This window comes from Sinocyclocheilus anshuiensis, unplaced genomic scaffold, assembly GCF_001515605.1.
Source record: "Sinocyclocheilus anshuiensis isolate Anshui unplaced genomic scaffold, SAMN03320099.WGS_v1.1 scaffold447, whole genome shotgun sequence".
In the NCBI taxonomy this organism is placed as follows: domain Eukaryota; kingdom Metazoa; phylum Chordata; class Actinopteri; order Cypriniformes; family Cyprinidae; genus Sinocyclocheilus; species Sinocyclocheilus anshuiensis.
The window spans coordinates 374,923-392,487 of record NW_015552615.1 but is presented as its reverse complement, the minus strand read 5'-3'; the positions used below and the strand labels follow the sequence as shown (position 1 = coordinate 392,487).

The 17,565-nt window shown below is 34.1% G+C and overlaps 1 protein-coding gene across 1 annotated transcript in view; it reads right to left on the bottom strand.

Moving 5' to 3' along the window:
• The window catches only part of LOC107666148 (TOX high mobility group box family member 2-like), a 134,242-nt gene that overhangs the window by 50,691 nt on the left and 65,986 nt on the right, over window positions 1-17,565 (bottom strand). Inside the window, exon 4 of the mRNA XM_016457322.1 lies at window positions 3,591-3,851. Within this exon, the coding sequence (XP_016312808.1) occupies window positions 3,591-3,851 (261 nt within the window). The remainder of the gene's footprint in view (window positions 1-3,590; window positions 3,852-17,565) is intronic.

Here is a 17,565-nt window from a genome sequence, read left to right as displayed (position 1 = left end):
AACAGAACAGAACAGAACAGAACAGAACAGAACAGAACAGAACAGGAAAGAGCAGAGCAGAGCAGAGCAGAACAGAACACAGAACGGAATACAGAACAGAACAAAAAATCAAACCGAACCAAACACAAAACACAACAGAAATAAAAACAAAACACAAAACAAAGCAAAACCCAAAACACGATAAAAACAAAAGAGAACAGAACAATCCAGAAAAGAACATGCAACAAAACAAAACGACATATACATGGCACTCTTTGTGGCACCACTGATAAAGCAACCCGTACTTGTGCAGAGCGTTTGAATGCCATCGATCTACCGAACAAGACAAAATCAGCAATCTACAATTTCATTTCATCAAACTCAGATTGAGGCAAAGGTCATAAAAGGTCAAAGTAAAGGGTGGAATGTTATCAGCATCGCAATGAATAGGGCACAATACATATTTCCCATTTATACAGCTCACAGAGCATATAGCTTTCCAAAAATGATTGGTTTTATCATTGTTATTGTGGGCATATAAACCCTGACGAATGCCTCAACCAAAAAAACCCTGAAATTTACAGCACAAATACTGCAGAGCATAATCACTACATGGTTAAAGAAGTTTGCTTGGGGAAGAAATGGGAATAAAATGGCAGTCCATCACGCTGAACGTACGGTGTCATTTAGTGAAGTATTATTGACTAGCACACTCTATTCACCCGCTCGATGGGTGTCAATATTGAAATGGGATCTCGAAATGAAAGAATGGTTGATTTAATGCGTTCTGGTAGCTCAAGAAATTGCATGCATAGATTCATACGGCTGCAGAACCGCTGTCATCCATTTTGTGCTGCTGCCTGATGTCCATTTCAAGTGGCTTCTTTTGTAGAGAGCCATTAGAAGAATGACCAGAGTTGAGTTGAATTTAAATTCTGTCCTGCTGATGTATCGAATTCCAGTTTCACAATCAAAGTTTTCAATCAAAAGGCACAAATAATAAAGCCCTGGCATATAAAAAGAAGACACTGTGTTTTGTTTAAAAGAGGTGAATCTCACAAAATCTGTCTACTATTATTTCAGTATTATAGTAGCATAATATTTATTAATATTTTGATTTAACATTAATTTTTAAAACATTTTTATTAAAGTTTTAATAATTTTGAGTAATTTTTTCTTTTTTATATATTTATTTAGCTTTAATATATTTGTAATTTTTTTATAAAAAATTTTTAATTTTTAATATTTATTTTTAATATTTCTGTTTATTTTTTCAATTGTAGCAATTTTAGTACTTAAATAGTACTAAAACTATTTACTGAAAAGTTAAATATAATTCTATTTTGCATTCTTAAAAAATGCAATTCACCATTAAATAAGAATTCCTCAAAGTTATTTTATAATTAAACTAATATAATATTTATTCATATTTTGAATTAGCTTTTATTTTTTATTTCAGTTCAGGTTTTTTTTTTTTATTTTTTTTTTTTACATGTTTTTGTCATTTTTTAGCATGCATTTAGCTTCAATTTTATTTTATATTTCAGTTTTAGCACTTTTGTACTTACAGTAGTACTTGTTATAGTTAAATACAATTCTACTCTGCACTTTTAAAGAGTAAAATCCGCATTAAAGAAGATTTCCTCAATATTATTTTAGTATTATAGTAGTATTATACATTTATTAGTATTTTGAAATAGCTTTTTTCAATTTTAGCTAGTTTTAGTAATTTAATTACATGCTTTTGTCATTTTTATTAAAAAAAAAAATTCTGTTTAGCTTTAATTTTATTTTTATTTCAGTTTTAGTCATTTTAGTATTTCAACTAAAACTTGTTTTATTTCATTTTTTCAGTTCATTTTTTTTCAGTTCAATTCAATCTTTGTTTTAATCAACTTTGAAAAATAGTGTAATGTTTTTTTTTGTAATTCAGACTGATTTCAATTAACATTTCAATCCAAAACCACTAGTAAGAAATAAGATCTATTTTGCACTCTTAAAGAGTGAGATTCACCCCTAAAGATGAATTCCTCAGTGTTTTCCTAGCGTTTCTGAGCCGTTCTGTGGATTTCTCCGCTTTATGAGGGAGTTTCCACAGATGGCAGATTTGACGACACTCCTGATATTTCTTTATAGCTCTCAGAGTCTGTGTTAGGCAACAAAACACAAAGTAATGAGCTCTGGATATGAGGAGGAGGAGGAGGAGGAGCAGAGAGGAATGGACTGACAGAGAGAAACGCCGCTGATGAATTTACCCACAAATCACTGCTGACACAGACAGACATCATCTCTCTGTCTTACAACGCAATTAGGGAATGGTTAGTAGAGACGAAGGCCTGATGTGGTCAGTTAGTCGTGATGATGTTTAGATGATCAGTCGTCTGTGGGTCAGAAAGCAGCTATCGCTTCATTCATCTATTCATTCTGTGCCACTCAAACAGAGACCTGCCACTCATAGAAACACATACAATCACACCATACAGTCCTGCCAATCAACTAAAACAACCAATCACGTCATCACATGCGCACAAATGTTTTGAGATGTATACATCCCTACATACACCCAAAGACTTCATCACTTCAGAAATCACAGTAAACCGAAGACGCACATGCAAGGGCATATATGGAGCATACAATCCATTTTTAATCATGCAACACCTCATCTGCTTATCAGTTGCATATGCATATAGCCAGCCGGGTTATTTATTTATTTATTTTTTGTTTCAAGAAACTATGAGAAAATACAGACTAAAAACTATATTCTCAATCAGTAGTTTTTACTGTAAATATATAAAAATATATATAATAATTAGATGAAATATTGGAAATTATATATATATATATATATATATATATATATATATATATATATAAACAAATATACTGTCTTTATGTTGTTTGTACATTAATTTGAAGATTGAATGTGAAATTAAAAACTTTGATGTTAGGTGGGATTAAACGCGATTAATTTCATAAATATGTGCGACGAGATTAATCCCACCTAACATTAAAGTTTTTAAATATACTTTTATATTGCAACAATTTCACATTATATATACAATACATTTTATTTACATTTTATATTTTAATAATATAATAATAAATGTAATATTTATTTCTAATAAAAATAAATAATAAGAAATAAAAATACATATTTATTTAAAATATAAATAACTATGTACATTATAAATTTAAGCTAAATTTGAGGTTGCCCAACCGTTTTGGATATTTTGCTTTTTCCCAATTCCAGTTAACAGAGAGTACTTTACACACGAATAGACAAGAAAATAGAAAATAGACACACAAATGCTACTGTTTTATAAAAATGCATTGTGCATACACAAATATTGTATGCAAGATTTCAATTAAACGCCTATTTTTATTACACATTTTCAGTAAGGAATAAAATAATATTCATAATTAGACACTTCCCTCGACTTCATCTGCTATCTTAGATCTTGAGCTCATTGCAGTGCATTCAGGGATTGGCTCATCCACAACCTGCTGCTGTGTTATAAGGCCACGTATAAGTTTGTAGCAGTCTTGGTGTCGGGAGCGCAGCTATGACGCCTGACAGTGCTGTCTATGTAGGACAGAAGCGCGGGACTCACCGAGGGCATGTGTCTGGATAGCAGGTGTCCGTCCTGGGCGAGCATGTTGGACATCATGAGGGCGGGCAGCTCGGGGTACGAGTACGGGTTGATCAGGCCGTTGTGAGGGATGGAGTGACACAGGTAGCCGGACTCGGGGTCCATCAGGTGCAGCAGCGGCGGCTCGGGGTGATTCGGTGGGGTTATAGGAGGGATCTCGTAGTCCTCGTCTCCCCCTCCTCCTCCGTTCCCACTGCCCCCTCCCTGTCCTGAGTAATTCTGCTGCGGAGAGGAAAGAAAATCACTTAGTCTTTACATTCTAGAAAAGTAATGTGAGCGGTGTTTTTCTTGTCAATGTCAAAATAAAATAAAATAAAATAAACATTTAATTACACTAAATAAATAAAATAAAAATACAACTTACACTGAAATAAAATAATAAAATAAAATATTATTAAATGCAATAAATAAAATAAAAATAGTTACATTTAAATACGATAAATAAATTAAAATAAAATAAAAATACAATGTATGTTGAAAATAAATAAATAATACTCATATTTAAAATACAATAATAAAAATAAATAAGCTTATGTTAAAATAAAATAAAATACATTTTGTTCAAATACAATAAATATAAAATGTATGTTAAAATAAAAAATAAAAAAATTAAATTAAATTAATACTTAAATACAATAAATAAAATAAAATAAATTAAATTAAAATGCAACTTATGTTTAGGTAAATTAAGGTAAAAGAACATGTTCAAATACAATAAATAAAATACAATTATTTAAATGAAATAAAATATAAAATAAAAAAAAATAAAAAATAACATTTCGAATCAAAAACCATTTTGTTTTTGTCTGATCAATCCCAAACCCTTCTGTACGTATGAGCGATAGTAGATGTGATGATTGCCTAATTACTTTGTGAAGAGACGCATAAACACAACTATATACATATTATGCAGTTAAACAAGTAAGAATCACTTTTTTTGGATGTGTATCAGTTGGCAGCTTCCGATCTGGCTCTGGAATCACAGAAAGTTGCTGGAAATACGGCATTATCACGATCAACTTTTGGAAGCGCAGACCATGTTTTCATAGCGCTAAAGTTTGCGATTGGCTCTGGTGTTTTCCCTGCGCTTGTGCCTCTCATCAGCTGCGTCGATCTAACTTTGGACCTGACGGAGGAAGCGTCTGACGTTAAATTCAGGAAAAGGATAAAGAGAGAGAGAGGGAGAGAGAGAGAGATTGCCGGGGTATTCAAGAGGGAATGAAAAGCAATTTTGTAGGAGGCGATCTGACTGGAGCCCCGTCCATAATGACTGAGTCAAATTAATCATCAGAAATAATATTCCGCTGTCAACCATTCAAGAGCTTTTTTAATAGAATTTTCATGATTCATGTCTGCCCGTATACATCAAACAGTCAGTTCTGCAACATTTCAGAAATCAATTCAATATCATCTTTGTGTTGCCTGTCATCTTCGCCTGGAGAACGGCCATTTATCTTGCAAACAAATACTTTTAGCAAATACGCAGCCGTGGAGAAGGAGAGAGAGACAAGGATTGTGGGACCTTGCCACCGTACATTACTCAAATCACAAAGTTCTCCCAAATATATCACCCGTCTGAGTGTCTCCACGAGGCTAAAACGCTAAACGATGTTTTAAGAAAGAGACTACACTCACTCAGAAGAACATTAACAAGACTATATGATAAATGATCAACATGATGCTGATGAACCTGTCGCACTCAATCTGCTGCATGCCTTCTCTCTGAGCTTTTTTTTTTATCAGTAAAAGCTCTTTTAGTGTAATTGTACAGGCGTCCAGCTTCAGCTTCACGTGTCTTTTTGCTCTCAAATCTTGACTGACTTATTTCTTCATCTCTCAATCAGCATCGCATTAGATCATTTCAATCTCATCTTACTAAGACATATTATTGGACATATAAAGTGACCACTGATATTTATATGCATTTTTACTGTTATAAAGATTTATTTACATTACAAGTGATCTGAATTTCAGTCTTGTTGTCCATATAAATATCAGCATCTGCACCAAATTGCAGATTTTTACTCAATTCGGGCCTCTGAATAAAATTGCTGTTTTTGCCTCGATATTCTCGCTATATCACACTATATTAGCCATAAAAGTCTGACGTATCGAATATGATTTTAAACAAAAACACATACAATCTTTTTAAATATATTTTCTTTTAATCTCTGTGTAAATTTTGTCTAAAAAAATCTAAATTTCTAGTATAAAATACCACAGTAATACCATGGTACACATCAAAATACCATGGTAAATGTCCAAATTACCATGGTAATACAATGGTATTCATGGTATAAGTACAACATAACATGGCAATGTTCAAAATACTATGGTAGTACCATGGTAAATGCCCAAAATAACTCATGTCAGAAATACTATGGGAATACCACGCTTTACATGGTATATGTCCAAAATACCACAGTAATACCACGGTATGCATGGTATACATCCAAATCACCCCCTAATACTATGGTACACACAAAAGTTCCATGGTAATACCAATGTACACGTCCAAAGTTGTAGTGCCATGGTAAATGCCCAAAATACCACAGCAATACCATGGTACAGGTCAGAAATACCATGGGAATACCACGCTATACATGGTACATGTCCAAAATACTATTATTTCAGATTTCAGGCTGTACAGGGTTAATTTAGTTTACGTTTCATGTACTGTAAGCATCGGATTTCTCCAAAAGTGCCGTTTTTGAGCACAGTTGCACAGTTGCTGTGCTCTTTTTCCGAGGAGAACAATGTGACTGAAGAATTGTCCTCATGTTTGGTTGAAGACACAGCTGAGATATTCGTCTTTCGGCATCCAGATCTCACAGTAAACGTTCTGCGATGTGATTTGCTCGGACACACGGTTGCGCTGCGGCGGCTGGATATTAATCTTCCATATAGTTCTGCAGCCCTTTGAAGACAGATGTCTTTGTAGGCTCCGGGGCCTCCCCTGTTATTGTCCGCTCTAATGGATGTGAAAATGAACATTTCCTGAGATTCAGTTTCTCTCATAATTGTTGGAAGGAAACTAAATTGTGTGTTGTAAACAGTGGGGCGAGCGGCTATTGTGTGAAGAGAGACTGTCGTCGGGTCCTCAGGAGAATTCTCCTCCGGCATGAATTACACATTCACCTCTTTAAATGTGAGATGAGATGAAGCTCCGCAGATACGCTCCAGTGTCAGCAGATACAGCGCTGGAGAAATCACACAAACACCCAGAGTCAAAGCTGGAGGAATAAATAACACCTCACGACAAAACCCATCACGCCCGATGGTAATACTGTCATATTTACTGTGCTAAACCTTGCAAAAACATACTGTGGTGCTACCATGAAATTCACGTGTCATCGTATTTACATGATACTTCAAGGTCCATGTGCAAAAACACCATGGTGCTACCAAAATACACATCCAATACCACAGTAATACCATGTTACATGTCCAAAATACTACCGTAATACTATATAAATGTCCAAAACACAACAGTAATACTATGGTACACATCTAAAATACTATGGTAATACCACTGTATATGTCTAAAATACCACAGCCATACCCCAGTACACATCAAAAATACCATGGTAATACCAAGGCATGTGTGTCCAAAAGGTAATACATCTAAAATGCCATTGTAAATGTCTAAACTATCATAGTAATACCATGGTACACATGAAAAATACCATGGTAAGTGTCCAAACAACCACATTTTGGTGTAAGCCAAAAATAACACTGCAATACCATGGTACACAAAAATACCATGTTAATACCATTATGGTAAATGCCCAAACTACCACGGTAATACCATGCTATACTTGGAATATGTCCAAAATAAAAACGTAATACAATGGTACACAAAAAAATACAAGCAAATAAACAAACAAAAACACGGTAATACCATTGTACATGTTCAAACTACTAGAGTAGTACCATGGTAAATGCTCAAAATACCACTGTAATACCATGCTATGCATGGTATACATCCAAAATGCCACAATTATACCATGGCATACCTTCAAAATACCCCAGTAATACCATTATATATGTCCAAAATACCATAGTATACATGGCATATGTCCAAATTACTCCCATAATACCGTGGTACACATAAAAATTCCATGGTAATACCAATATACATGTTTAAAACTCCATGGTACATGTCTGAGATAGTAGTACCATGGTAAATGCCCAAAACACCACAGTAATACCACGGTACATGTCAGAAATAGGGAATCCTATGATATGCATCTAAAATACCACTATAATACCACGATATATGTCCAAAATATCACATTAATAACATGGTACAGGTCAAAAATACCATGGTAATACCATGCTATACATGGTATATGTCCAAAATACTACAGTAATACTATAGTATGGTACTTACAAAAAACACCATAGTAATACCATGGCATACTCTACCAAAATACCATGATAGTTCAACTGTACTTTCTGGAACTTTTTTTGTAAGTCAACCACATTCATACACTTCAAAAAGTCAGCTACCACATGGTACTACCATGGTGCTTTAGACTTGGTACCGTGGTAGATTTGTGTAAGGAACATCGGCGTGAGCAGATGCAGGATTGTAAATGTGGAATCTGCTGTAATGTGTTGAGATCTGAAGTTGAAAGTCCATTAGCTGAAGCTCCATTCAGACTGCGGCTGACTCATCACACATCTCCCGCGCATGAAAGGACGCGTTCATCAAATCCGTCCACGTCATGCTGATTTTAAGGATAAATGCTAACAATGGATTCAGTGAGGGTTTTGTGGGGAAACCAGGAAGGGACGGGACGTTTGTCAAAAGTAGCAGAACGTCCTTGACGATAAAATGTAAATCTCAAGGTTGTGCCATGTCGAATGGTTCGTAAAAATACATAATTCATCCGCCTCACTTTAGGACATGATTATATGTATTACACATTTAAAAGCAGCTCTTCAAAGCTTCATCGCAAGGCAGTTGGTAATAAGACAAATGTTTTTTTCTCCTCTTTGTTTGCCTCTTTTTTCATTTTGCTGCTTATCCTCAATCTCTCCGTCCAATTTGAAAGGATATTAGAACTCAATTTGGATGCAAGATGGCGTTTGCATTGACTTTGAGGGTTTCAATTTGTAGCTTTCATTAACTGAAGAGGGGACGCCACTTTGAAACGAACGCTATCAAATTCCTGTGAATATTTACGACGTGCCGCTCGAAACATTTGGTAGTGGTTTGTCGAGGAGGCCGCTGGAAAGTCGACTCACATTTGTGCATGTGATCATATGCAAACGCGCACAAACCCAACGCCTTCTGTTTTCATAAACAGATGAACGGCTAGTTTGTGTAAATGATGGAATAATGAAAAGAGATGAGAGTTTTTCTTGTGTTGGGAAGGCGTCCAACTCTCTCTCTGGCATCAATTTAAAGCCATTGTACGCTGTTGGGCTGATTAGAAATCCAACCATATGAGCACGCGAGCTTCAGTCTTAACACAACAGATGTCATTCAGATAAATCTATTTCGATCTGGCTTATTAAGACCATTATTTCCACAACTACAGTTTTACATGTTCTGAAGCATATCTACATGTGCAAAACTCAACGGCACGATGCTGTAGTTTATCTAGTTCCTCCTGTGTTTTTTTTTTCATCTGTTTGCTTGTCCAGCAGGTGAAAATCATGCATCTGATCGCTTGAAATGCATGCATAAAAGTGATGCATTTAAGCCGGAATATACCGTAGTTGAAAGAAGCAAACTTCTCTCCTGATGACAGTGACGGAGTGCTTTGAATGTTATATTAATATTCGCATTTATTAAAACTAAAATAAGCTGCACAGCCTCACCTGTTACGTAAAATAATATTTCTGAATTAGTAAAATGTCTGGGAGGAATACTTACTCAAGTGCAAATAATAAAACTCTGAAAGTTTCTTGTTTGGCGAGGCAAATGTAATGTGCTCGTGTGTTTAAAAGCATAATGACAGATTTTTCTAATAAGCATTTTTCTATAGACCTCCAGCGACATGCGGTGATGGATGTCTGAGTGATCTAACCTAAAACACATCCCCCACAAACCCACAGAATGACAGACAAAGAAAGACATTTATCTGATTCCCATTCACTCTGTGTGTGTGTGTGTGTGTGTGTGTGTGTGTGTGTGTGTGTGTGGACACAATTGTTCCCAGAAGTAAGATAAATGACAAAATCTCCTTTTAGGGATGTAGGTAAAGGTGAAAGCCATTCATAACTGAAACAAATATTGAGTTAATACATACAAATGTATGCATTACCAATTCCAAAAATGCAAAATGATCTTTAAGAATTTAGGGTTAAACTTGCAATAGTTCGCGTAGTGTTTGCCAAGTCAAGTATGCAAAAAAATAAGTAAATAAATAAATAAATTCTATCTAGACATTTTTCACTTGAAACAGGAAGAAACTGTCCTAGTGAATTAATACATATAAATGCATGCAATTTTTATTCTAAAAATGCAAAATGTTCTTTAAGGGTTTACATAGGGTTATTTGTTACAGTTAGCAGCATTTGTTTAGACAAGTATCCCAAACAATCATCTATCTAGACTCTCTTCTCTAGAGACAGGAAGAAATCACCCTAGTAAATAATGAATTATTCATGAATTAATAAATATAAATGCATGCATTTTAATTCTAAAAATGCAAAATGTACTTTAAGGGTTTTGGGATTCGTTTTAGTTCAGCTTGTAATAGTAGTGTTTGCCAAGTCAAGTATTGCAAAAAACATCTCACTTGAGACAGGAAGAAGCAGCCTAATGAATTAATAAATATAAATGCATGCATTTCTAATTCTAATAATAGAATAAGCTTGTAATAGTTAGCCGTGTTTGCCAAGTCTTTTCACATGAGACAGAAAGAAACCACCCTAGTGAATTAATAATGAAGCAAGTAATATAAATGCATGCTTTACTAATTCTAAAAATGCAACATTTTCTTTAAGATAAAAGTATCCCAAAAAATCTACTCTTTTCTGTTGAGACAGGAAAACTAGCATCCTAGCAACGTCCTGTCAATCATCCAGCACACCCTAGCAACCAAACAGAAATAGGAAAAACATGTTTTGCATGGTTTGCCTTCAGAAAACTTAAAGATCCAGTCATTACAAGCTTTATTTATATGTCTATATGTGCTCATTTAGACAGGCAGGTATAAAGCAGCACCTTTTCCAACAGTGGATTGGATTATGGGCGTCTGCAGCGAGAGATAATTAATAAACATGCGGCTAAATGAAACCTAATTGCAACAGTCACACACACAGTCGTATTCACCCATAAATAAAGTGAATGTGCAGCCTACATACCATCTGCTCCAGTCTACATTATTCTGAGAGCATGTGGACGAGGCGAAACATTTAACCTTCAATGTGTTCACTCAAACACCATATGCTCAAGCGCCAATTTACAGTCTGAAATATCCAGAAATCTTTACATTCTTATCAGCCCAGTTCGACCCAAGTAAATTTTCTACAGTTCAATAGCACTTGAAGGAAACTTCTGGTAAATAAAAAAAAAAACACTTTTTATTTTGTACCTCGCTGTCGGCATCTTCCATACGCATATGCATGAACACACACACCGTTCTCAACAATATCAAATCAGAGCAGAGGAGTCGTGTTATAGAATTTGGGAATCATATGGGGAAAATAAAAATACTGCATAGAATTTTGGCTCTCTTCAAAGTTCTGTAACATCTTGCGTCAATGCAAAGAAAATAAGACAAGCAATATAAGCAATAAGTGGTGTTGCCATGACGATTTGCATGTCTTATTTTCTTTCAGATGTGCATGTGGATCAACAATCATCTTCAGAGTGCATGATTCAGTGTTTCGATAAAAGTCTGTGGAAATGTGCAATTTTCATGCCATGTATGACATATGCAGACATTTTTGCATACAATTTATTTCAGATTTTCAGATTGTTGTTTTTCTTATAGTTAATATTGTTCTGCTGAAATCATTTGAAAGCAAGTTGTGTAATATATATAAAAAAAAACATTTAAATTGTGCACATTAAGACTAATAAGAAAATACACTTCAAAAATTGGGGTATTTTTTTTAAAGAAATTAATATTTTGTTCTGCAGGGATGCATCAAATTGATCAAAAGTGAGAATAAAGACGTTTATAATGTTACAAAAGATTTATATTTCAAATAAATGCTGTTCTTTTGAACTGTCTATTCATCTGTGAATCCTGAAAAATAAAATATATCACAGTTTCCACAAAAATATTGGATAGCACAACTGTGTTCAACATTGATAATAATCAGAAATGTTTCTTGAGCAGCAGAATATTAGAATTATTTCTGAAGATCATGTGACACTGAAGACTGGAGTAATGATGCTGAAAATTCAGCTGTGCATCACAGGAATAAATTACACTTTAACTTATATTCACATAGAAAACAGTTATTGTAAATTGTAATAATATTTCACAATTTTACTGTATGTTTGATCAAATAAATGCAGCCTTGGCGAGCAGAAGAGACTTATTTTGAAAACATATAACTGTAAGTAAGCATTACCAGTATATCACAGAGTTAACCCAACATGTTTAGTCTATTTTCCCACTTTCACTGAAAACCCGTCCTCATTTTCCCATCACGCTCCTCTCAGGTGGGACGGCGGTCTCGCCTTATTGATTGACAGCTTGTGTTTGCTTAACTTTGGTGTGGCGTCATTTTTCATTAAACCTAACCTTGTGAGTTGTTATGTTCATTCTGTGTCTTTCATAAAACAGCTATAAATAGTAAGATGATTCAATCAACAAGAAAAGGGGAATGACACAGTCTCGCTCTGTCATTGCACTCCATTTGAGCATTATGAGAATTCTGGGAAATCTGAGGTCATTATTACTGCACACTGCACTGGAAGAGAAACGCAACGTAAATGTTAGAGACACAACGAGAGCGGAAGGGAATCAAACTAGCGATGAACACTCGGGTCACATGAGACGAAGCTGCTGCGTGACGTGACATCAGCCAGATATTCACAGCAAATGTCATTGAAATACAGCCGTGACGTGTTTTTAGGAGTCTTACAGCACATAAGTTCATATGACGTGTGATCGCTGCAGAAATTGGGTTCATGAAGAGTTTATAAGGGATTGTTAATTGCTAATCAAATGGAAAAAGACATTCCAGCTATTCTGTAAAATCTACTAAGCTGACCTCCTAGTATGAGTTATTGTTAATATATTTTGAATTTTATTTTTATATTTTCTGTTTTCATTTTAATTCTTCGTAAGGATCACGTGACTCGAAAGACTAGAGTAATGATGCTGAAAATTCAGCGTTGCATCACAGGAATAAATTACAGTTTAACATGTATTACAATAGAAAACTGTTATTTTAAACTGCAATAATATTTCACGATTTTACTGCTTTTACTGTATTTTGTAATTGGGTTCATGACGAGTTTATAAGGGATTGTTAATTGCTAATCAAATCAAATACTACTACAGCTATTGTTAATATTATGAATTTTCGATTTTCTGTTTTCATTTTAATTTTAGTTAAAGTTTCAGTAATTTTGTTGTGTTTTTATTTTTATTTTTTTAAACGTGTCTATAGTTTATTATTACATTTTAGTTTTTGTTTTGTTTTGTTTTTGTTTTATTTATTTTGATTATTTCAACTTAATCTAAACAAAAATAAGAAATATTGCCTTGGCAACTAGCTGAAATAAAAAGTAAAGTTAATAAAGTTTAAGCTTTTATATATATATATTTTATTTTGGTTCATTTTTAATTTATTTAAAATAAAAAAAAAACATTTTTTTATGGTTTTAGTTAACGATAATAACCCTGTCTTAAGAAAAAAGCAACACATGTATACTTAAAAAAAATCATGCACAATTTTGATATTTATAACAAATATTCCATTGAACACTGAAAGTCTCAATAAAAATGGATAAATCACTTAAAAATTACATGTATACTTAAAAAAAATCATGCACAATTTTGATATTTATAAAAAATATTCCATTGAACACTGAAAGTCTCAATAAAAATGGATAAATCACTTAAAAATCTAATAATGAATAGATTTTTACCCAAGCAGCTAGTATGCCGCTTAGAGAGCATGTAGACAGCAGTTTGCACACTACTGTAGATGCACACTAAGAATCTTACAAACACATTATCTTATAAATATCACACACTGGAGTGAATCATCACAATCTGCATTCAGCATCAATATGAAACTTCGTTTTTTACTAAATTCAGGCCTGATCAAACAGTGAAAGCTCACTGTACTGAGACTTGCATGTTACACATGGAAAAAAACACTGATAAATGAGTTCAGCATTCAACAATATACAGTATGCAGTGACACAGACCTACACAATATCAACACAATATACATGAAGACTCATCATAGCCTCCTTCTCCTGTCAGTTTTGCTCATGCATGCAGACAGACAGCTTCACGACACTCAAAACAACATTACTTTCATAATTTCACATACAAAACGTCACTTCAGCAACGTCTTTTTAGACAAACAAAATGTTCCTCAGTTCTCAGTAACGTCATCACATGATTGAAGGCTGCCAAACTTTTGAACGGTACTGTATTTATTTACTGTATGCTGATCTAAAATCTTTAGATAACAACATAATGCTTTTCAAACTCACAACTCATTTAATTTAGTTTAATAGCATTCCGTGCTGTGATGTTAATGACATTTAAATAAAAGATTTCAATGAAAAATCTCATGAAAAGACTAAGATCTATGAGGTTTCATGAAATCCTTGAGGTTGCAAAGGATGTTTTCATTTTGCACAGGGAAAATGACACTACAGTGATGTTTCCTTGAGCAGCTTGAGTTTGTTCTGTGTCTTATATGACATGATATCATGATATAACTACATGAATATACAAAAACTTAGAAGCACACAAGATATGAGCAGCTGAGGAAATGTTTATCTGTCTGCTTTAAACACGAGCAATGCTGCAGGAGGTGATACACTTTTACTGTATACACATGATATCAAGGATTCTTAAAGTCATATAAAAGACTATAAACTACTGGTAACACAAGCGACTTGAATAAACACTCGGCTGCATTTGTTAACAGTTCAGTGTCAGTGAAATATTCCAAAGACTGATGGGGAGAATCTCATGAAAACACATGGCCAGCTCATGATTCAGCCCCAAAATCAGAAGAAAGAAACAAGAAATCACATTTCGCATAAAGAAAATTAAAACTATGTTAGACTTTTTGCATCATAATATTATTTCCATGATAACTGAGCACATTTTCCCTCAAATTATCATTACTGAAATGCATCCAGATGTTACTTTTGAGTAAATTATGCCCTTGATGCTCTGCAGTGAATCTCATTAGGTTTGTTTTTTATTTAAATCAGCATAAATTGCATGCTTGCAAAATGCATTTTCCTTTCAAATATAAAAGCATTACAACAAATATTACCACACTGCATGTAACTAGTGGACTAAGACCCAAAAATGGGTTGCTGATCTGTTCTGATGCATAAAAAAAAGCCAAATGCAAATAATAAAATGCAACTAATATTGCATTTCACTAATGAGAGTTTGAGGGTAAATGTCCTTAATTGTCATGAAAATAATGGCAAGCAATGCAAAAAATCTTAATGATCCTAAACCAGGCTTCATTGTCTTTATGCAAAATCTAAATTGCATGGTGAAATGTGAGCAGCACATGTTGTTTTGGGTTTAATGAGATTCACCCGGTGATCAGAGACATTCAGGCCGGTTTGTGAGAGAATGTGAGTTTTGCTGTGGCATCAAATCTGGCCGTCCAGCGATCTCTCTCAGCTTTTGTTTTCTGACTGACTCTCTGCTTGCTCAGCAATCGACTATAGAAATATTTTGGCAGGCTCGCACTTTGTTTTCATTTGACAAAAGATGTGTGGTGGTAGCGGGGCGAGGGGGCAGGGCGACGGGCCGGCGCTCGCTCCCTCGCTTTCTTTTCAATCTAAACAGCAGGAGGAAGTTGTAAATCATAGTAATGTACTCAGCCGTAATTCGAACCAGCAGGGAGAGCAGCACACACACACACACACACACACACACACACAACATACGGCGTGAGTTTACAGTCGGCACAAAGACGCTTTAATCAGTGAAAACGAGCCAATGACACCAGATCCCCAATCACAGCCAGTCACAGAAAATACACTTATCACACATCCTTTCTCTATATAGATAACTTTCACATGCTTCTTCTCCTTCTGGTGCTGTTTGATCATTTTTTGACAGATTTAAACAAAAAAAAATTTTCAGCATGGTACAAAACTTAGTAAAGGTTTTGGCACTTGCTATGTGAACAAAAACTGAAAAAAATAAATAAAAAAATGGTCACACTTGTACTCGTCGTGGTCGAAAATGACCGCATTGGAAATGAATGGGAAGCAAATTTCATCTAGTGGAAACATTTAGTAATCCACCAAATAAAATCTTACTAAAAGCTCATTTTTTGCAATATCATCTCCAAATTTGGAATACAACTTGTTTAGATTTATTTGATTTTCACATAGCTTTAGAGTGAATAATGTTTTGGGAAAAAACTAAAACGATTAATCGCGATTAATCACATCCAAAATAAACGTTTTTGTTTACATAATACTGTACATGTGTGTGTACTGTGTATATTTATTATGTATATATAAAGACACACACATACAGCATATATTTTGAAAATATTTACATGTATTTACGTGTATACATTTATATTCATATAAATTATATTCATATATAAATATATTTAATATATAAAAACGTAACATATTTTTCTTAATATACACATGCATGTGTGTGTATTTATATATACATAATAAATAAACACAGTACACATATATTATGTAAACAAAAACTTTTATTTTGGATGCGATTAATCGTTTGACAGCACTTATATATATATATATTTTTTTTTTTAAATAGTATTTTTGTGCATTTTTCATAATTATAAATTATTAAAAACTTTTTTTTAGATTGACTTTTCTTTTTTTTTTGACTTCAGCAAATACTTTGCCAAGTGTCTTCTTTAAAAAAGACCAAACTTAAACCTGTGCTCCAAAGCATTCCCGTGTCCCTCCTCATTAATCCTAGAATCAATCCTAAAATGAATCTTGGCCCCGACAGCCGAGTTTTGGATCAATGCATGTAAACTTTCTCAGTTCTGGATTCCTCATCTTGACGAAGCCCTCGTCAATCTTCAGCAGCAGACTCTCTCTCTTCTGACGTCTCAAATCCGCAGCCAAACGCTCCTCTGGAAGAGTTTTCTCTGTCGTTCCTCTCACATGCCCGCTTTCTCTAATCACAGGCCTACTTGGCAACCAAAGCTCCGGGAAGCAATCAATAAAACCTTGTTACTCTAATTGTGAGATTATAATCTTGACCGCGACGTCTTCTGCATACTCAAACGCCGAGTCCATTAGAGACGTTTCCCAGCTACTTTCTTCAGCCAAGAATGCAAATGCAAAGACTAACATTTACGCTGCGCTATCACATCCAGATGAACTTCAGCTGATAAAGGAGGAGTAAATTGACACAGTGGTGGAGGACGGCTTAGCATGCTAATCAGACGCTGTGTTTTCAGAATAAGATCACGTTCAAAGCCATAGTTTACACAAAACCAAAAAATCAGTCGTTATTTACTCTCATATTTACCCTTATGTCATTCCAAACCAGTATGCTGTTATAATTCATACAAATATATTATATATATATATATATATATATATATATAGGCCTATATATTCCCAAATAAGCTTCCTTTGCTCACTAAAGCTGCATTTATTTGCTGCATTTATTTAAAAATACAGTAAAAACTGTTAAATTGTGAAATATTATTACAATTTAAAATAGCTGTGAATATCTATGTGAATATCTGTTAAAATGTAATTTATTTCTGTGATCAAAGCTGAATTTTCAGC